Source organism: Anarhichas minor, unplaced genomic scaffold (assembly GCF_050575085.1).
Source record: "Anarhichas minor isolate MPS153535 unplaced genomic scaffold, ASM5057508v1 ptg000033l, whole genome shotgun sequence".
In the NCBI taxonomy this organism is placed as follows: domain Eukaryota; kingdom Metazoa; phylum Chordata; class Actinopteri; order Perciformes; family Anarhichadidae; genus Anarhichas; species Anarhichas minor.
The window spans coordinates 3142986-3165390 of record NW_027466479.1 but is presented as its reverse complement, the minus strand read 5'-3'; the positions used below and the strand labels follow the sequence as shown (position 1 = coordinate 3165390).

General features: G+C 40.4%; 2 protein-coding genes across 4 annotated transcripts in view; both read left to right on the top strand.

Annotated features, from left to right (window-relative positions):
• The window catches only part of vars2 (valyl-tRNA synthetase 2, mitochondrial), a 28445-nt gene extending 26350 nt beyond the window's left edge, over positions 1-2095 (top strand). For both annotated transcript variants that reach the window (XM_076105779.1, XM_076105778.1), the window contains 2 exons: positions 527-676; positions 1806-2095. In XM_076105779.1, coding sequence (XP_075961894.1) covers positions 527-676; positions 1806-1883 — 228 coding nt within the window. In that variant the 3' untranslated portion in view covers positions 1884-2095. The remainder of the gene's footprint in view (positions 1-526; positions 677-1805) is intronic.
• Positions 2096-8309: 6214 nt separating this feature from the next.
• mgat1b (alpha-1,3-mannosyl-glycoprotein 2-beta-N-acetylglucosaminyltransferase b) lies at positions 8310-20276 on the top strand. Of its 2 annotated transcripts, none has more exons than XM_076105780.1 (3): positions 8310-8726; positions 12740-14020; positions 18007-20276. In XM_076105780.1, exons 2-3 carry the CDS (start codon positions 13151-13153, stop codon positions 18706-18708), a joined length of 1572 nt encoding a protein of 523 aa, XP_075961895.1. In that variant the 5' UTR covers positions 8310-8726; positions 12740-13150; the 3' UTR covers positions 18709-20276. The 2 variants fall into 2 exon arrangements, with proteins under 2 accessions (XP_075961895.1, XP_075961896.1); XM_076105781.1 differs by lacking the exon at positions 8310-8726 and adding an exon at positions 8789-9396.
• The last annotated feature ends 2129 nt before the right edge of the window (positions 20277-22405 follow it).

The following is a 22405-nucleotide window of genomic DNA, read 5'->3' as shown; positions in this document are numbered from 1 at the left end:
GGTCGACTTGGCTCTCTGGGCCTGAGTTCCTCACTCTGCAGCTGGTCATTAGACTTCCTCACATTTCATTGCACAACCCTGTTATGACAGTAAATCACGCCTGTAACTTTGTAGCCTTGAATAAAGCCAACATAAATGAAAAACGTCCCTTCAATCTTGCATCTATTTGCAAGCTAATTATTTGATCAAATTGAAAATGTATTTGTGTCTGGATGATGTATGACACTTGTAAAAATCTAAGTTCAAAATCAAATGCATTACTGATCAAATTAAGATGAAAAATGATATAAAGTGTTCTCTCAAGTAATAGATTACATTGCCATAATTATTAGAGATTGAATGTGAAATGAACTCTGCATTGCCTTTGCAATGTGCTACCTAAAGTACAATATCAAAATGCAAACTGGAATGACATGGAATGTAGCTCTATCGCCCACATGTGTGCCCATCAGTATGCTGGTGTGCTCCACTGTTTTAGCTTGGCGTGGTGGTGATGTCTAACATACGGTATGATTTGCTCTCTCAGAGTGGAATGAACATTGATAAGCGGATGCTGCAGCTCAGCCAGCGCAGAGACAAGCTTGTTCCAAAGCTGGAGAAAGTCCTCTGCAGAGTCCGGTCTCCAGACTACCTGACCAAGGTTCCTGCTCATGTCAGGCAGCAGATGGACACGAAGGTGAGCACTGAGCACTAAGGAGGCTGTTCCTATGCTAATTTGACAATTTCACACCAATGTGTAATAAAGATAAAGATAAAGAGGTTTTTATTGTCATTGTAGTGATACAACGAAATTTTGTTTGGTAGCCCTCAGCCAGCCAGCAGCAGCGAACAACAACAATAAACAATATACAAAAGGAATAAAAACGTTACTGAAGATAAAAATACACAAAAGGAATAAAAACGTTACTGAAGATAAAAATACACAAAAGGAATAAAAACGTTACTAAAGATAAAAATACATAAAAGGAATAAAAACGTTACTAAAGATAAAAATACATAAAAGGAATAAAAACGTTACTAAAGATAAAAATACATAAAAGGAATAAAAACGTTACTGAAGATAAAAATACACAAAAGGAATAAAAACGTTACTGAAGATAAAAATACACAAAAGGAATAAAAACGTTACTAAAGATAAAAATACATAAAAGGAATAAAAACGTTACTAAAGATAAAAATACACAAAAGGAATAAAAACGTTACTAAAGATAAAAATACATAAAAGGAATAAAAACGTTACTAAAGATAAAAATACACAAAAGGAATAAAAACGTTACTAAAGATAAAAATACATAAAAGGAATGTATCCAGGGTCACACCCAGGATACATAAAGGTGTTTTGAAACAATAACCATATAATTAAACATAGTAAAAATTTAAATCAAAAAATACATTTTGTGATAACCTACTTATTACTGTAAAAAGTTATTTCCCCGCTGTTAAGTTATATTTGGACTTTAAGAGTATACTTTGTATTTTTCGTCACAGCGATTTTTATTTCAAAATGTCCTTTTCCAAAAGTCCATAAAATGAATTCCAATAAATGTCTGACTATGAAAATAAGAATGATGAAATAACATTTGACCATAACTTTTCTTTTTAATCTTTTCTTAAATTATTTTACATTGATACATTGATTCATTTCTTTGTGTTATTTAATATCATTATTTGTATATTATAATTATTGATGTCGTTTTAAATACTACTATAGTTCAGTATAGTTACGTATGACATGTTGTCTGATTGTATGCTATGTGTGAAAGACGTCATGTGACTTTGAACCCTTCCTCCTCCTGTGTGTGCAGACATCAGCCCTGCAGCAGGAACTGAAGACCATTGAGGACCAGCTGAAGGTCCTGCAACAGACTCAAACAACACAATAACTACAGCCAAGAAGCATTACACTCACTGTGGACATGATGAATTATTTATCATGTTGTCTGAGCATGGGGATCTCTACACTGCTTGAATGAAGGCGATGTTGCATCATATCATGTACCAGTGTCAAACTGTGATACTGTATTATTGTACTGCATGCTGGAGGCTGTTAACCCTTCATGTTCATTCTTTTAAAAATAAATGTATCTTTGCTAAACTTGACCAAATGTGTTTCCTTGTTGGGAGTGTTAGAATTTTCATACCTTGAGTATTCAGGTTCCCACATTTTAATTTGGTTTAATGTGCTGTAGTTACAAGCCGAGGTATGTAGAAAACATCTAAATCGGCCAAAATATCCAGTTACACACATACAGCAGCATCCTCGTCATTTTCTCATTAGAATATACACTACAGTACACAGCCGAATATGTTTTGATGACGCATAAAGACAAGGGAAGATAGAAATATGTGTAAGAATCTTCACAAAAATATCTTTAGCTGGTACTGTTAAGTCTTGTTCTTTTACTGTCAAAGTTTTGAAAAATGTATTACTGTACTGCGTTACAGTGTGCCAACTTTTACAGATGCATCTATATAGCCAGTACTGTTAAGTCATATTCTTTTATTGTCAAAGTTTTGAAAAATGTAGTACGGTTACCATATGGTGCATACTTTTACAGATGCATCTATATGTAGCTGCCTGGGTTATGCATATGATGTTCATTTTGTGGTCTTGGCATTTTCAACTAAGAAGCAGGAGGCAGCACTGGTTCTCAGGTCTTCACTTTTGATCTGGTTAAATATATCAAAAGTAACAAAATCATCAGCTGCTGGTGTGTGTTTGTGTCTGCTTGGCTCCCCAGCTCTGTCATTTGGAAAGAATTAGAATCCGTGTGCGTGAGCACACACACCTATGTAGATACACATACAAACCCCAAATGATACACAGGTAGGAGATGCAAACCCAAAAAAAAAAAATGACAATCGGGAATGATTTGATGAAATTTACAAGCTGCGTCTACCTTAATCTGTTTTACATACAGGGCATGCGGAAGGCAATCCGTCGCTCCGTGCAAGATAACGACAGTGCGCAGCTATATGCACATTTTACCAGGTGCAACCTCACATTGTTGTCACCTATTTAAGACCAGGATGCTACTAACACTAACATGTAGATTTATAGCAGCTGACCACCCTCAAGGCTGGAAACTAACCAGCCAAAAAAATGAACTGTAGGCCTATTTATTCATTAATAATGTATGATAGGATGTCTATATCGGCTTGCCTTGAGCAATTGTCCATCCTGCCTATGAATGCACCGTCTCTGTCTACACAATCGGCAACACCATGGCAGAGGACAGGTGAGGTAATACAACTTTGGAAGAGCCTGTGGTGTAAGTGTAATGGTAATTTTTTATGTAGTATATATTTCTACTTACTTAGTATATATTTCTACTCAGTATATCATATTCATGCGTAAGTAATTTTGCTCTGAACTTTGTTGAACTTCACCGTGTCTCTGCTGTGCAGAAGAAGAGTTCTCCCTCTCTGTTCACAAAGATAACTAACTGTTGTATGAGAATGTTCCAGCACCAAGGCCTTTGGGCCGCTTGCTTTGGTTGCTGACCGTTTGTTTTCGAATGTTGTTCCTATCAGTCTGAGACCAAAAGTCTGAGGCTGAAATGTCTGTAACAATTGGCCATCGGCCCCCACCTTTGCTCATTCTGTATAAAGAAAGCTGGTTCACTTTTTTCTTGGTTCTTCCTCACTGAGACTGTACGCATTCTGTTGTGATGATTGAACCTTCTCTGCGCAGAGAATAAATACTTAAAAGACAACCTGGTTTTTGGTATTATGTATTTCAGCATGAAAAGACTCACGCAAAGCGGGTATAGGAATTTTTTCCATTATATAAGTCATTCAGCACCATGGACAGCGGTCTGCGCACTAGACACTTGAAGTGTGTAGAATGAAACCGCCGATCAGCACATCTAGTCATTTTGAAAGAATTACATTTAGTTACTAATTCACCTTTGTTTATTTCTTCTCTACATGTCAGCAATGCAAGCATTTTAAAATCACGTTTGGAAAAGAAGTTGAAACATTTTTTCTCTGCGTGTCATTGATGCATTGCGTCTCACCAGGTGATGCAATGATCATCCATTCTGCCCTGCAGCTCGTTGCCATCGGTTACCAGTTTGTTTACGTTTGAATACGTGAATGTTCCGATTTTTGAAATGAAGACTGACTTACAAATATATGCGTTAGAAAATCATTAATGTGCCTGAAATAATACAAAGATGGTGTTTTGTTTTTAGAATGATCATATCCACAGTCCTGAAATATAATATTTTATCTTGTGCAACATATGAGCACAAACTATCATCATACATGATTTTTTTAAATTCATTTTTGCTCTGTGATAAATTTAAGCAGGATTTATATTTAGTATTTGAGGCGTCAAATATTCAACAACTTTATTCATCCCAAAATAAATGTGTTGTGCTCCAAAATGCTCTTATACACAGAAAAATGATTATATAGATAATATAAATAAAATGGAATAAAAAAAGCAAAATGTTAGCAGTGAGAAGAGTATTTCAGTCTACTGAAGGTCATTAGTTCGGCTGTGTTTTAGCATAATTAATTGAAATTTTTGAAAAGTTGTTAGTTATTAAGTCAAGTTAATTTTTGTGAAGTTAAAGTATGAATACCACAATATAGAAAAAGTATTACAAGTAAAAGTACTGCATTTAAAATCGTACATACGTGCTAGTGTAGAAGTAAGTATTATTTGTAAATTTCTTAAAGTCAAAAGTACAAAAGTATCAAAAGTACTCGTTTGTACTGAAGCATCATTTCACTGCTGCAGGTGGAGCTACTTTTATAAAATAACCACATTTTATTCAACTATCTGCTCATATGATGATACAATATTACAGATTCATTTTTTAAATTTTAGACAGTAATCTCCCCCAACAATCCTCTCCCTGCTCATAAAAACTAAATAATGGTAAATAAATAATAATAATAGCAATAATTATTTAATGAAATACATAGAAATAGAAAACAGAATATTGTACAAAATTGCACTAAAGGAAAATAAATTAAAAAAACAAGGTGGTGGAGCTTTTAACTGTGTTGTATGTTTCTAGTTTGTTGTTTTATATGATCATTTTAACTCGTGTGAAGTGTCTTTGAGTATCATGAAATATCTACGAAAATGTAGTTGTGTTTTTTTTAGCATCTATTTCAACATTTATTGTCAAACAATAAGCTGTTTTACTTCCGTCCTCCTGAAACAGTCGTCCCGTAGCTCACAGCTCCACCTTTGCTTTTCATTCCTTCTGTTTAATGTAATAGGACAGATCATTATTACAACACATTGGAACATGGGAGTGCATGAGTGTGTGTGTGCCAAGGACTGTATATAAGAAGAGGACTTAGTCACCGTGAGGTCACCCATTGGTTGGTGAACTACAGTGTTAAAGCCTAGAGTTCGGCATTTTAGCTGCCGCCATCTTGATTTTTTTGGGCCACCTTGGTTTTTCAGCTGAGTGCGTCTTTGCCACTCAGCCACTACTCTGAAGCCAGAGACAGTTATTCTGTGCCTTTTTATTGGGCATCAACCTGACGTTTATACCAGGCGGCAACCTGAAGCTAACGCGGAAGTGTCTAAAAACTTGCATTCTCGCTAATGTCCATCAGGGGGCGACTCCTCTGGTTGTATAGAAGTCTATGAGAAAATGACTCTAGGGACGACCATTAGGAGCCCGAGGATTGTTTGCTCTTATGCGATGGTCATTCCAGGCAGTTACAACTTCATCAAGCTCCTCCTTTATAATATCTCTCATAGTTAGGGGAGAGCAGGGATGGTTGTAACAGCACCACTTTCACAAAGAAGGGATGACCTAAGACTCGTGATGAATTGAATGTCTTCTTCTTTCCTGACTTTGCATATGAAATTTCTTATCTATGTGAAGAAGTATGCAGATTTTACAGCCACAACACTGCTTTTCAGGTAAGACACAGAGATTTGTTGGACGTGACATGAAGTCTATATTTTGATTAGTACGGATACTGTTGAAGTTAGAATTGTTAAAAAGATTACAGAATAAGATGTCACACTTTTCATTTATGCTTATTTCAAACCGCCATGCTGCTACAGCTAGCTATACATGGCTGACAGGGGTGGGGATGGATGTAACTCTCTTTTAATATAATTAACCCTAAATTGACAACTACACACACACACATTTTTTGTTCACTACATAGCTGAAATATTGCTATTTGTAGTAGACAAATAAGGGTACTTCATGTCAAAATGTGAGAGCTCTAATAGAAGAATTCGGCGAGTTACATGTGCTTGGACAAGAAGTGTTACAATCGTCCCCGGTCTCCCCTACATCTGTGTTGATACTGTATCAATAGGTTTTTAGGATACTGTACCTGTATGGTATTTTGGAAGCAAAACTGGATCAGTGATTTGTCAATGAAGCTGTCAACAAAATAGCCATCTGCTTTCAGCTGGTCGAAATGGTCCATCCAAAACTGGGCGCACTTCTCAAGATGCACCACCATCGTTCAATCCTTTGATCTCCAGTACTTGGACCTAAAGTGACACACTCAGGACCCTTCTCATCCTCACTGGTGTGCAGAAACCTTTGCATTATTGCAAGGTGGGTATTCTCCGTACCGTGATCTAACCGGATTTTTTGCGGACATCCATTGTTTTCTGTCACAGCATCTATGAAGTAACCTGCGATAATACGAGGTCATTGTTGGTTTTCTATGCCTCTAGCCATATCATTTTTCTCGAGAAGCCATCTATGCAACCACTGATATTCCATAAGGCTTTAATTTTTTTCGTAGTCAAATATATGCCATACATAGTTTGGCCCACGGCTGACATACATACAGTGTCTTAAACGGTTGCGGGCCACAGATCTACCCCATTCCTGTCCATCAGTCGCATCAATTGACGCACAGCTTCTCTGTCGGTAATCCCGGCCATCCAACATTTCTGGTGCATCCATCTGTCGCCGTGCTGTTTGCCAGACGTTTGTAGCTGTTGGTGAATGAAGGATGCTACCTCAGCATCATCTGTCTTATTTTAGCTTTCTCTCTAGCGTCCGGAGGCTTAGTTTGATATCATGTGATTCCTCTAAAACGACTTTCACGAAATTTCACGATTTGTGAATCCACGTCTAAAGTAGTCTTCAACTATGGTATCCATTTTGATCTGCTAAGCTTTGTGTCATCCACTTGCTTCTGTTGCTTTGGCGCATGTGAGGAAACAACACATATGCCTATAAAACTTTTCTCAATATTATGAGATGCTAAGTCATAAAAGTAAGTCAAAATGTTGAGATAGTATGTCAGTATTATGAGATGCTAAGTCGAAATGTTGAGATTGTATCTCATTATAATGACTTACAGGATCTTTATTTTTCATTACAGTGGCGGAAATGGGCTTCCATAGTATACAGGGCTCCTGTCTGTCCTCAGAGTTTAAAAAGAAGTCAGCAGGCGAAAGAGCCTTTTTCTATCCTTCAAAATAAAAGCCCAATAGAGTGACTGTATCCCAACAGAAAAAAAACCCAAACTCTCACTGTATGTCAATAGGAAACTAGGATTGGATCTAGATTTTCAAAATAAAGGTGCATAAAGTTCAATTTGTCAGGGTTTGGACCCCAGCTGGTGTTTTATCCTTATTCCAACAAAGACGGTTATTTGCCTTTTTAAAAGAAGTTAAATTGCTCTGAAACCCCAATTGAACTTCTTTCATTGCTTACTCTCTTTTCTTCCATTATTTTACATCCTTCATCCCTCTCCCACTTTTTCAACTCTTCATACTGCTTCAGCTGCTTTTTCATGGATTTTCAGCTCTTATCTACGGATTCATTGTACTTTCATACATGAGGTGTTTTATACAACTTTTAAATCCAGCAAAACAGTTCAGCATCAGCTTTTCAACAAACCTTGAAATATTTCACATCTTTCATCCATTATTGATATAAATCAACTTGTAAAGACAATAAATACAGCGTCAGCTTTTTAACATACAGCAGTCACACATCAATTTAATCAGAAATTAACTTTTCTAGTTATTATTAGAATAAAATTGATTTAACTCACAAATGAAATGTGCTATTTAGCTTGCTTTATGTTAAGTGTAGGATCCAGTGTTTTTAGAGCTTGACCCATATTAGGGAATTAAGTCAGGATACCTCGACCTCTACTCTTCTTCTTGTTACAGAGATTGCAGATAAGAGAAATTAAAAATGATTGTATTATTATTTGTATTCTCTGGCAGACTTTTGTTAGCAGGTTTACAAGTAGAAAAGTTAAGTTGTTCGGTTAGGACCTGGCTTGTGTCAACTCGATCCTAAACATTCAATAATCCGGAAGTGTAGTCAAATGAAAAAATTCCGTCATCATACATGAGAAGAGGCCGCATGTGATAGACCCAGCTGGAGTATGAGAAGCTGAACCAGGGCAGAGAAAATGACGTCTCGCTGCAACATGTCACTGTGGATACACGAGCCGGGGGCAGTGTAATGTGTGTGCAGAGCAGACGCTGTAGCCTGCTAACATTAGCAGCTCATATTGGTAGTGTTGGTTAAAAGAGCAGAGCCGGGGAATAATGGGAACCAGAGGTGGAGGTGCAGGCAACACTGGAGCCGCTGTGTAGCAAAACTAAGATGTGCTGTGAATGTGACAACGAAGAAAATACAAGGGTGGCTCCAAGTGTTAGCCAGCTAGCCGGTTAGCGCTGCAGCTTGACATGAGCCGTTTCCCTTACACGGTGCAAGTCGAACCAACTCTTTCAGAACGGAATGTCAGAGGTGAGTGACACTTGTTTCAACTGCTGCGTCAACGGCTTCGGTCAGAGTGGCTCATGAATGAAAAAACAACCTTTACTGTTGTTACTCGGCGTTAGCCAGCTAGCTAGCTAACTAACAGCATGTCAGGTTAGCTTGCACTTAAGACACTCTTCGTGCCCCGATGCTGAAAAACTACAGCCGACACGACGAGACACCGGCTGAGCCCCTTCTGCACTAACAACCTGTGCTCTGTGTTTGACTAGAGTCTGGTGTCAGCTAGCTTATTGGCTTCAGATAAGAACGTGAAGCGTAACAGCTGGGTTTCACCTCGACATACACCGCTGCTGACTGCTCTTTGCAATGTGGACCCTTGCACCAGTTGTTTAGTGTTAGCCATCTAAGAGGCCTCGCTTGCCGGTGCTCATTGCCTTTCCACAGTGAAGTCATGCGAACAGTTAGCCGGATGGTACACTGTCTGGAGCATCAGTCTGCGGCAGGCTCCACTGTGTGGTCCTACCAGTCAGTTCCACGTTGTGTGACGGAAGGAGGAGGGGGTTAAAGAAGAATAGAGTTTCAGCTGGTACACTTTGTGAGAAGAGCAACAGTTCCCTCCCTGTTGACAGTCTGTAGAGCTGTACTTACTGCAGTAGAAATGGAGGCATGACAGATCTGTAGGCTGCTCCGAGTTCAGGTAACGTCTGGTTACTTTTCCACTTTCTAGTGGTTAGTGTGGACTTCACTTCTTGTTTGGCTCCTAATCCCTTTAGACATCTGACCTTGTTATGCTGCTTCTCTCCCCTGACTCTTTTCCTTCCCCTCATATTAGTACTTTTCTCAGTGTTGACTTTGTCTGATGTACAGCTTTGTTTTCCGTGTGTTTTAAGGTAAAACAGATTCAAAGTGTTCATGCTGCTACTTTCTTTGTCAACATGATCCCTTGAGTCTGTTGAGTCGATCAACTATTTCATAACACAGTAGTGAAATATTCTGTCATTAGTAGGGATGCATGAAAGCGATATCTAGCCGATACTGACTCAAACCGCTGGATCAGTGACAAACGGGCTGATTTATTCAGTTCAAGTCTATTTATTTATTATTCCACTTATTAGACCACTTTGTTGCTGCACTAAAAAGGTTTGCTCTTCAATTGTAATTCCTGTTAATTAAAAAAAACATTATGAAGTTGCTGGTGTGCAGGCATTATTTTAATTATAAATAACAACTCAATAAATGTTTCTCTACATATTTATTTATACCAGCCTGGTGTTGCCTTACACATAAAAGAATGACCCCAGTGACGTCATCACACTGAGGCATACAGTTTAGTAATTTAACTCTGGTGTCGGTATTAAACAAGCCCAGGTATGGGTATCGGGACTGAAAAAGTGGGATCAGTGCATCCCTACTCATAGTTACACCAAACTAAGTCTAATGCTGTCTAATAGAAAAGCATTGCAATAGACCTGGGTCTCATGACCGTTCAGTTCTTCTCATGGTGATGGTAATATGGAGATAAACTGGTCTGGTATGCTAATAGCTTGCAGAGCATTAAAGCACAGCCAAAGATTCATTACTGATCAAAGTGTTTGTTCCTTGTAGTCAAACATCCAGCTTACAAGATTATTGCACGCCTATATTTATCAGCACTAATTGGTTTAGGCTTTCTAATGCTGAGGAGCTCCTGTGGAGCAGTCAGTCTTCTTCATCACTCACTCCTCACTCACTCCGTGTATAGCAAAACAGTAACCCTTTACTGTCACATACACTGTTGACACTCTTGTTGTAGTTGGACTGGAGTGCTCTGTGTTTGTACTGCGGCCTGTTTGTTCATGGGAAGTTGGACTGTGAACTGAAAACCTCAGGTATAGTCAGACACTAAATAGAGCGCTAATTTAAAGGTCAGAACAGCTAAATTACAAAACAAGTTTTCTCACTTGCTTGTGTTATCACATTTCCAGGTAGCTTCGATTTTGAGGTATACATTTCTGCCTCTTCCCCTAATTCAATGATTGAGCGTTGAGTATAGTGCAGTCCTAGTATCTCTGCAACGACCAGCCTAGTCAGCAACTACACTAGTCACCATGAGTGTGTGCAGAGGATGCTCACTGGGGGACTTATAATGAAGCCAGAATTAGTGTAAAGCATAGAATAGAATGTTGGTAGCATAGAAATAGAATAACAGTAGAACGTACATTCCCATTCAAATCAATGTAGCAGGATGGTCCGAGTGTACCGTTACCATTGCAACCGTTGAAGCGGGATAACTTCTGTATAAAATAAACCGACTAGTATGGCAAGTCGTGGAGGTGAGATTTTGCAGCAACGATTAATACGATCAGTGGCGTAGTAACATTAAAACCGTACAGGTAATTAATGGGAAAAACTCTCATGTCTCGATCCAAAAGTATCTTTCCATTTTACATTGGAATACTCTCTTTCAGTCTTGGTACAGGAGCACACCAGAGTTTGTTTCCCACAGCACAAAGTGATTTCTTCAGATGTCTGATCAGTCCATAACCCAAAGATAGGCTATTCAGTTACAGTGGTGTTAAACAGCTGGACAAGGTGCAACCAAAGACTGTTTGGCATATTTGCTTAACAAATTACTTTAACAATTTATCACCCACAAACATAGTCATTAATCACCCATATGACCCAAAAGTACTAATTGTTTCAGCACTCGATTTACTTATTTAACTTGACCTTTGGTTTATTGGTTATATTATATTTAGATATCTGAGAGTTTTTGTGCCCCAGTGGTCCAAATGCTGTTTGAGTCTACCCCGAAAAGAAGGCTGGGTACTAACCTGTATAACTACAAACCTGGGCTCTTCAAGGCTTCAGTACGGAAATATAGTTTACGAAGTCTTTTACAACCATGTCTGTAAATACCCTATTTGGTCATCTGGATTCTGCGTACTGCTTAATTATTGTTTTTAGATGTTTGTTAACAGCATTTAAAAGCATTTCTTTGTGACTTGAACTACGCTCATGCCTTGAGTCACCATTTTCATCCTTGTCCTTGGTAGGCAGGAAAGAATCGCAGTAAGCTCCCATGCTTGCCTTCAGTGGAGAACAGTGAATCATCATGATCACTAACACAATCTGAACTCTTGTCATTTTCTAAGGGGAAAAAATGCAAATGGTATTCCCTTTTTACAAGAATCCTCATGATCAGCACCAAGCTCTCTGGGACGTTGGACGTCTTTGTTCACACATTGTTCAGTGAAAGACTGAGCATCATATGAGATGAGCAGGACATCCTGTTTGCCCTACTGAGCATGTCAGATAAAGTGCCTAGTCAGCATACTGAGCTTCCAAAAATACCACGTGTATCCCTTCTGAAGAGGAATGGAATACTGCTGGGTCTGTCCGTCTGATAAAGTAGATGTGCTCTCAGCCATAGAAACATTCTAACTTGATTCTGTTCAAACCTGACAGCACCATAAACAGGAAGAGCTGCAATGCCCATTTGATCTTAAACATCCACACATTGAAGGGTTTTTTGTATAATGTATGACATTATTGCAACATGCTATTACACTGTCATATGTGAGAGTATTGGTTGAAATGTACTGGCACTAGTTCAGATATGATGCCTGTGAATAACAAATAGTCAAAGATTGTCTAACTTTTGATCTAAGACTATCTGATCAAAAAGAAAAGTAAACTGACAACGCATGCAATGCCAACTTTTGATACAGGACTGTTTTGATAATTGGTGCTATGGACAGCTGAACACGTTTAGGTTTGTATTGTGGTATCTCTGAACCGATCTATTTAGCCTCTGGGGGCTAGGAACAATATCGCTCTACTTTCTGGTCTCTTTTGATTGGTTTGCACATCCTACACAATACATAAGAACGTAATGATACTGTGGGCGCCTTTGCTGACAGTGTGACTGATTTCATTCACGTGCACAGAATTTTACACAATTGTACAGTGCATGTCTGAAAACTGCTTTTCTTTTTGCTTAATAATCAAATGGGCTGCATTCATTCTGCTGATCATCTGTTCTGCTGTTCTGTTTTCAGGATGATGGCTGAAGGGTAATATCCAAGAAGTCACATTCCCTCAACCCAAAGTGACCCCACTTCCCCCTTTTTTACTTTCATCTGCACTTCTGCAACCTCCCCTTGCCTGACTCTGCGTGTCCTATCTCAGCCCATTTCCCTTTTCCAAAAGGGGTTTTAATGGAATGCATGCATTCCACAGTAGGATCATGTGAATTTCTAATAAATTGGACAATTCTCCTCCTGGCAGCCTTCCGACCAAAAAACAAATCAAACGCTCAAATTTGAAAAAATTACAATGTGATCGTATATCAACTTCTGGCCCATCTGAGATCGCCACCTCAGTCTGTAGGAGTCGACTCTGGTTCCATCACTTGTTCCCTACCTGCAGCCTTTTCCACATCCCCATCCCTTTTTTTGTGTCATTGGGCCATGGTTCGCAAGAAAGGTTCTCTTATCCTATGCGGTGCTTTCCTGTTTGTTGCCTGGAATGCTTTGCTTCTACTTTATCTTTGGGGTCGTCCTCCCATTGGCCGCCTCGGAGAAGGTGTTGGAGCCGAACCAGGAGGAAAGGAAGAGTGGGCCGTGGGAAGAGGGAAAGGAGGCCGGGTCAACCTGGCCGCGGAGGTGATCCGGCTGGCAGAGGAGGTCGAAATTCAGCTAGAGACCCAGAAAGAGCTACTGAAGCAGATTGAAAGTCACCGGGCTGTGTGGGCTCGGCAGAAAGACGTTGGGAAAAGAGAAACGGAGGATGCAAAAGAAGTCAAACAAGAGGTTGTCCACCAGCCACTAAAGCCTCCACTCCCTCCAAAAGATAGTGTGGATGATAGGGACCAAACTCAAGAAAAAAATACACAGAAGCCTGTTCATACAGTAGCTTCAGACTCTAAATTAGACCAGCATCAGGCCATTGACATAAAAGAAGACATTGCTGAGAGCAATAAATTGGCGACTTCCGTTGCCAGCCCAGAAGTGGTCATTCCCGTTCTAGTCATTGCTTGTGACAGAGTGACGGTAAAACGGAGCCTCGACAGACTGATACAGTACCGCCCTTCTCCAGCACTATATCCAATCATTGTCAGCCAGGACTGCGGCCATGCCGAGACAGCTCGAGTGATTGGCTCATATGGAGATCAAGTGACTCACATTAGCCAACCGGAGCTGTCGGACATCAGAGTTCGACCAGAGCACAGGAAGTTCCAGGGCTACTACAAAATTGCCCGACATTACCACTGGGCACTCAACCAGGTGTTCAACACGTTCTCCCAGTCTACTGTGGTCATAGTGGAGGATGACCTGGAGGTGAGTGCTCTCAGACCTTACCACACATTACACTCGCCAATGTCATTCTTGATAGCTTGATTTAAAAAAAAAAATATTATAATAATTTTGCTTTTATTGGATAGTTTGACGGTAAAGACTCACAGGAGAGGTCCGTAGAGCGTGTCCAGTGGGTGATGTAGGCATCGGTAAACCATGCCATGCTACGACATGTTGACAGTGGAGTTTCATTGCCAACCATCCTTAAGTGTAGCACAACAAAGGAAGGAAGAGAAAGTTTAAAGAAAGAGGCAGATGCTAAGAAGCAACAACAAGCACTTAGAAGTCTTGGTGCACATCAAAAGACAGACAAAAAAGGTTTGGGCTTGTGAGGGACCAGGGTACGCATAAAGCTGGGAGAGCAGGTAAAGTGGAAAGAATATGGATTTTATTCACCCAAAGTATGTACATAATTAGGATGGGTAACAAAATCAAGCAAAAGTGACAAATCAGAATAACTGTATAACCTTAACATAATTGCACTAAATCTAAGAACTTAGTTTAAACAACATAGTGAGTGCTCTTCTGAACAAGGGACACTAAATTCTCCATCTCCTAACTGCATGATATATCCTATGCTGGCCAGTCCATAGTTAATTGCAGGGGTGTGAAGACATTCCTCCGCTGTGGTGCATATGTAAAGGCTCCTGGCAACACCCCTCATGCTGTTGTAGAATGGTACAGTCCAATTGCCCAGGCTAATCTCTTTAGGGAGGCGTGATGAAGCTGCTCGGTCTTCTGCCAGAAGGATGGTCGGCTGCAAAACACTGACAGGAAAGTTAACACTTTTATCAACCGTAACTTAATATTACTTGATGGCGTGCACTCAATCTCGAAATATAAAGTCACCCAAAACAAGTGTCTTTATGTCTCGCAGCATCATTTAAAGAATAGTGAAACAGAACCTTCCCTATGCCTGGTTGATGGTTTGGCTAGTTCACAGAGCTGCAACTCTGTGTTGCCATCGGGATCATTTTCATCCTGCTTTAGTTACAGTACTGAATGTAATCAGAAATGTCTGTATTAATACTACATTGATTTACGAATGTAGTGTTGACGGACACAACTGTCCCACAATGCAATGCGGCAAGAAAAACGGAGAAGCTGCTCGTAGCTAGAAGGAAATAATCCAAATTACTGAGAGTGATTAGACAGCTATGGAACATCTTTATCTTGTCTTAAGGTTCCACAATATAAATTGGCTGTAGATGCTAAAGCTGCAGTTGTACCCACAGAGGGTGTAGATGGGGGCTCATGGGTTCAGAAGTAGATGGGGCATGGCTACAGGAGAGTATCACTGACCTTATCACATCCTGGATATCAGGCGTTTTATGTCAGAGTCTTGGGCAGAGAGAGCTGCTGACGATGTTGGAGGTGGTGTTGCAAACTGACCCCCATACCTCTCCTCCCATTCATGTTGGCTGAAATAGATGGAGAGTGTCTCCCTGGTGGTGATATTGATCGGCTCCGTGTAGACGAGCCAATTAAAGCATGACAACCCTGATTTAACGGCCCACAACAGATCGCTCATCAGTGTGTTGTGTATCTAAGGCTCTTTGATTCATGGAACTATTGTGTCTTCTGAACAATGGAATGCCTGGCTGTACTGTGGCTAACTGTAGAGGAAATCAGAATCGTTCTAGTTCTTCACTTTTATTTCAGTGAGTCTCATGTCTGTGTGTTCAGTGCTGAGCTAGAGTCAGGACATGGTAAGCCTAGCTTAGCATAAAGACTGCGAGCAGGGGTTAACAGCTAGGTTGGCTCTGTGCAAAGTAAAATAATGCACCCACCAACACCGCTTAAGCTTCCTGATGAACATGTCTTTACAATCTGTACACATACGACATCCTCTATCCCGGGACCCTCACATTGGAACAGGAAACACTATCCAAAAACCCTTTAACAGAGAGAAAAAAAGAAATACACCTCAGAGAGAGCACCAGAGGAGGATCCTCTATCAGGATGGACAGAAACCCAGCGAACGGATATTGAGGTTCAGCTCTACTTTGGACAAAGCCAGGCTAGTTGTGTCCCCTGCTTACAGTCTTTATGCTGAGCTAGACTAACCATATCCAGCTCTCTACATAACACACATCAGCTTCATTTTCTCACCCAACTATCAGAAAGAAAGCACATACGAGTATTTCCCAAAAAGTTGAACTATTTCTTTATTTTAGACACCTCAGACCAGTTTACCGGACCTCTATGAAACCAGTTTAAAGTTGGTAAAAACATTTGTATCCATACACACACACAATATAATATGTGATAATATCACTGCAGCTGTATGATGTTTACACTGAGTAATAGACCCCATGCTTATGACTGCACCATTCCATCAAATGGAAGTATCGCTACTTTCACATGCTTTCACTGTGCTCCTAACGTGCAGAGAGTCCCGGCCTGTCTGGTGACGCTGGGCTCTGCAGGAGAAACGGTGAAGTAGGAGTCTGAGGGTTACACAGTGCTGTAGACACACCATGAGTTTGTAATTCTGCTCTTGGCAGGTTTGAAGAGCTTTGATGGCCATGGTGAAAGTGTAATTACATGTAATTACATGGCTTTCATTCAAATGTGGGTTAATGATGACGCTGGTCCCGCTGGTTCCACGATGGTCTCAAGTATTCACTGAGGACGGTCTGCTCAATATGGGCCACAGCAGCTTGACTTTGTGATCACTCTGCATTCTCACCAGTACCCATTTTAGTGTGTCACAAAGCCCAGACAGGATTCCAGTCACATCCTCCACGCATATAGAAGTATGGAGGCTGTGTGTGTTCTGGATCACAGCAGAAACAGTGAGCGATACTTGGAGAGATGAGGATGAATGTTGCAGTGACAGGGTGCATGACTAAAAGCACTAATCTCTTTTAACAAGTGTTTCCTCCTCTGAGTTTAGCGTTTCATTTAAAATCAAGTACAACAATGTTGAGCTACTTGTAGCCTACTTCACTTAATTATTCCCATTTGAACCTACTTTGTAAATCCATCCCACAATAATTCAGAGGGAAATATTTCACTTTTTATTCCTCCTCTCACTTTACTTATTTGACAGCTGTAGTCACCAATGACTTTTCAGATTAAGATTTTACATTAAAAAGATATGCGGCTTCTAAAAACAATGCAGATGTAAAGCAGTGGGACTCCTGATCAAGAGCAGGGTCTAGTTTGGGTCTTAGTTTCCAGATGTCTATGGATTGTTAGCAGGTCCACTAACTTCTCACATGGTTTCATTTGAATAACCGTTGGAAGTCCAGAGAGTAGAATGATCTAAAGGATGAGTAGAATGTAGCCAAACAAACAAACTCTCCTCGGGTTCATTCCGTGACCTTTAGGTTAGGAACCACAGGAAAACAAACTAAAGTGGCTCCAACAGTAACGTGCTACTTACACAAATGCACATTGATGCATCAGTGTTAACAGTACAATAGTGTTCCCTTTGGAACGCAATATGTGCTCCGTCCTGATAAATACTGTGCTGCCGTTTACTTCTCCAAAAGTCATTTCAACAAATCCATCAGTTTAAAAGAACTCCAGTTAATGTCATGTTGGGTTAGTTTTTGAAGTTTTGTTCCTCATTTCTATCAGTTATAAAAACATTGTACTCAGCAAGTTGACAGCTGGGAACTTGCTGACGTCCCTAAAAGGAAGTAGGAAACACAGCTCCCTCTTTCACCTCACCTTCCTTCTTCAACTCTGACCTACTGTGCTTGCTGTATTTGTGCATGTTGCTGTGTTCCTAGATTTCATTACAATATGATGAATCCTAAAAGAAAAGAGGGCAAAAGCTTTGAAAATCAGACCCAGTGATTCTTTCAAGGCTGTTCTGTGGTAATTAAATGTTTTAAATGATAGCAAACCGCCCAAAGTTAGAAGATTGTTTTTGCTGTTGAACTGACCTCTGATCTGTTGGACTGGTTCTCTGAAGCAGAAGCTCACCACTGTGCTTCTGTGTCCCCTCATTTAAGGTGTCCCCGGACTTCTTTGAGTATTTCCGAGCCCTGTACCCGATCTTGCGCGATGACCCCACCCTGTGGTGTGCGTCTGCGTGGAACGATAACGGCAGAGACGCCTTGGTGGATCCATCCAAAGCCGGGCTCCTCTACAGAACAGACTTCTTCCCCGGTCTGGGCTGGATGCTGCTGAAGGAGATGTGGGATGAACTGGAACCCAAATGGCCCTCGGCCTTCTGGGATGACTGGATGCGCCATCCGGAGCAACGCAAAGACCGCTCCTGCATCCGACCCGAAATCTCTCGAACTATCACCTTTGGCCGGAAAGGCGTCAGTTTAGGTCAATTCTTTGACCAGTACCTTCGCTATATTAAGCTCAACACTGAATTTGTGCCTTTTACCAAACAGGATTTGTCTTATTTGCTAAAAGAGAAGTATGATGAAAAGTTTATAAAAGAGATTTACAGCACCCCTCTGGTGAAGATTGAGGACCTGCAACAAGGGGGCAGCCTAAGAGGCCCTGGACCGTACAGGGTGCAGTACTCAAGCCGGGACAGTTTTAAAGTCTTTGCTCGAAATCTGGGGGTGATGGACGACTTGAAATCTGGAGTTCCTCGTACAGGTTACAGGGGCGTAGTGAACTTCCTGTACCGGGGTCGAAAGGTGTTCTTGGCTCCACCAGAGGGCTGGACGCAGTATGACGTCAGCTGGAGCTGAGAGAAGGAACAGACTACAATGTGAATGGTGTTGAAGAGGGGAGAGAGCCTTACTCGGAGGAACACCCTCTCAGACCAAAGAATATCATGAAGGAACTAAAGCAGCACCGATGGGCGGGGAGGTCAAGAGTTGACCCGGGCCTGTTTGTTACGTAATGCTGATTCAGGATCAGCCGGTTCAACGGCCACACATACTTCACAAAGAGTTCAAAGTTTCAGGGCAAGAAGATTCCACCTTAAACACTGCTTCAAAAAAGCTCTTGGCAACGTGCCTTGCTCTCTGGGCCCATTTAGTTTGGTGTGTTTTATCCCTGTGAATAACTGGCCAAATGCAGACGGAACGTCACATTCAGATGTCTGCAGCAGCTCTAATGGAGTTCGGTAGCAGGAAACATTTAATCTGTTTCAGTGTCCATGATAAAATAATACACCAAGCAGAGGGGTCATCTCTAGAACCGGTTCATCTTTTTACTTTCAGCAAAGTTGATGAAAGCTGATAAAATTGATCCAACTCTTCAGATGATGTTACTGTTCAAGCCTATAAACTAATCGGAGGCAAAATGAGAAGCTTCTCCAATGTTTGAGAGCAAACTAAGGCTGAAGTCAGCCTGGTGGTTAACATTAAAGATTAAAGACATTATTTCACCAGGATTTTAACCAATGAGATTTAAATCTCTTTTTTAAGATGGCAGCAAACAACAGACTGAAAGGAAAACAGCAAAGTTTAGACAAACATCAGAGAGAAGGAAGTGCAGAAGAAGCAGAGCCATCATCCTCCCAGATTACAGTAGCCCTGATCCAGGACCAACACACTCCTCAGACCGACCGGCAGACCAGGAATGGTGTCATCTGTTGAAGTGGTACAAACCATGTAGGATTTGTTTCTCACTCTCTGGAGGGACAACGGTAGACAGGAGACATTATAGCGGTCCTACCAGTGCACACGCTTTACATGGTCTGTGTTGCCTGTACAGGAAGAGAGTGTTGTTGGTCAAAGTAAATCTGTTGTTATTTCACTCGCTTTCAGAACACTCATCAGCTGACTTAGTATTTTTAACATTCTTTGTTTGACACATTTCATGAGCTGCTCATCAGAATCAGCCTTGTTGACCAAGTATGTGTACACATACAAGGTTTTAGTTTGCTCTCAATTTACAGGAAGCGGCATCGCTTACACTCGACCACAACTGTTGTTTTACCATCGAGGACGAGGGGTTTTCGGAAGCTTAGGACATAATGAGAGGAAGTTGTAGTTGCCAGAAAGTAAGAAGACCAAAAACCTGAGAATGTTTTCAGGATGTAGCAGATGTATAGGAGCATGGCAGGATCAACGGTGGAGTCTTTCTTGAATTCTAGGTGCTGATGTTCTTAGATCAGTTCATGGGTGACGGAGCACAACGCTAAGTCAAAGCAGAGAGATGGCCTCCACATGCCTCCGACTCAGATGGTGGGACTTCATTGAAACACACAGTCGGACTGCTTTGTTAGAAGCATGCTGAGGTCTTCATGGTGGACCTCCTGCTCAAGCTTGTTTTAGAAGGCCTGTTATTCTTTTTTTATTTTTTGATAATGTTTCTGAGCTTAAACGCCATCAGTGTGATGGTTGAAGAGAATTCCCTTCTACTTTCAGAAGGTTTGTAGAAGGACATAGTAAATATGAAGGATGGACCTTTAATGGTTAAGCTATTTCATTGTCTTGAACATGAAGTTCTAACAGGTTTGCCAAGCTGCAAATGAGGTCTAAAGTGATGACTGATTGTGAGATTTTACTGGTGATCCCCTGAAGCCCTGATACAGGGCGAGTTGTAATTACGTGACATGCAAACCATGTTTGGTCATCTTAGGTTTGTTAAAGAACCACTGATTGTTCGACACGTCTGGTTGCTGCAACAAGAAGGCTGTGCAGTGGCTGGAGAGTGATTATCACTGTACTGTAATTAGCTTTGGGAGATTACCCACAGGGTCGAATGATTCTCATGTCTGTATGGTGATGTGTAAAACCACTGCCTGATGTGTTTATAACTTTAATACTATATAAATAAAATCAACTATTTTAATATTTGCCCACATGCTGAAGCAGTTACTCTTTGATTGACAGCGCTCATTCAGCTGTGTGATCCTCAGTCCTGAACCGAGGCTCCTGCCATTGTGAACAATAATAATATTAATTATAACTTGCAATTTACAGGGAGTTTGGATCACAAGTAAAAATAAAAATTTAGTCCAAATATGTCTGATGCTGGCTGTGGTCAGAGGTGAGACTGGCCTGAAAGTTCCAACCAGGGAGGACGTGGAACATTGTTCAGCCTGCTGTACAGTCCGCCAACACTTTCACCATTTACCATTTCTACAGCTGTGCCGTCTCTCAAATGAATTCTCCCATGGTGTGGTGTCGTGTTTGTAAAATGAAACTGTTCCAGAAAGCAGCGAGCCATTCTGTGCAGACTCTCAAAAGTACACGGTATGACGCACTTACACACTTTTTTTTTTTTTTTTTTCCCACATTCAATTCCTGGTTTGAATTTCAAAAAAGAAACTACAGCAGTCGGAGGAACTGCTGTACCAGGCTAGCTCAGAGTACTGCTGCTGGATTATGTAGGCTACGGACCACAAAGGCTCACAGGTCTGCAGTGAAAAGTTAGGTTCTGTAGTTCATGTGAACAGGTTGGAATATTACTTGCTTTTTCCAAAGCTTTAAACTGTGGATCCTTAATTTTAGCTCCGTTTCAGGATTCCTGATTTCATCCTCCTCCGTCATGGCTAGCTAGCTACATCCATGAAAAATAGCAACCAAAAATGGCCACAAGAATGTATGAGATTGCAGCTGTAGGTTGTTGGACGTGGACTTACAGAAATAACAGCTGTTGCATTTGTCTTGAAAAATGCAACGGATCCTAGGAACCCCAACAGTCTCTTCTTTGTCCCGAATGCAAACTAGTCTGGAACCCATGGGGTCAGATCAGCCTCGATGTCAAGGATTCACAAATGTATTTTGTGATTTACAAACAAAAATAGTAATCATTATATACAAGTGTAAATAAAATCCATATATACAAAATTGTGATTCATAAATTGTGCACAGCTCTTATTTTAAATACGTTTCATCAAATAAGTGGATGTTGTTACATTCATATACTAACTTTTGAACTTGCATTTAGAAACTGCTTATCACGTGTGAACTTCTCTGCATTTTGTTATTTCTTATATACCAGGGGTGTCCAAACGTTTTTCAAAGAGGGCCAGATTTGATAATGTGAAAATGCCCAAGGGCCAACAGTCCCTGCTGACATTATTTTAAACAATACAAGTAGCCTTGTAGATAAAACGGGGATGAATTTATATCATTGTATAAAGAGTAACATGAGAAGATCAATCTCATGTCTGTAAGTTAAATCCGCTATAATCACTATTTTAAAGTGATTAGTGACTCGTCTAAAACATTTAAAAAAGGAATAACTTCAATAGAATCATTCTATACACTGTAGCTTCTTTACATTAGAATGTAAAGAAGTTACATTCTGATACAATGTAACTTCTTTACATTCTATTAGAATGTAAAGAAGTTACATTGTTTCCTTTTCTTTTCTTCCCACAAGAACGTAATTTTGTCAGGTTGATTAAAAAAAAGTCACTTTACTTCCTGACAGTTATTTTACCACAGGGGTGTCCAAACTTTTTTCAAAGAGGGCCAGATTTGA

Excerpts from the sequence above, each read along its gene's own strand:
- mgat1b (XM_076105780.1), top strand. The coding sequence starts at position 13,151 with ATGGTTCGCAAGAAAGGTTCTCTTATCCTATGCGGTGCTTTCCTGTTT. Across the intron at positions 14,021-18,006 it reads TAGTGGAGGATGACCTGGAG|GTGTCCCCGGACTTCTTTGA; the intron begins GTGAGTGCTCTC and ends CCCTCATTTAAG.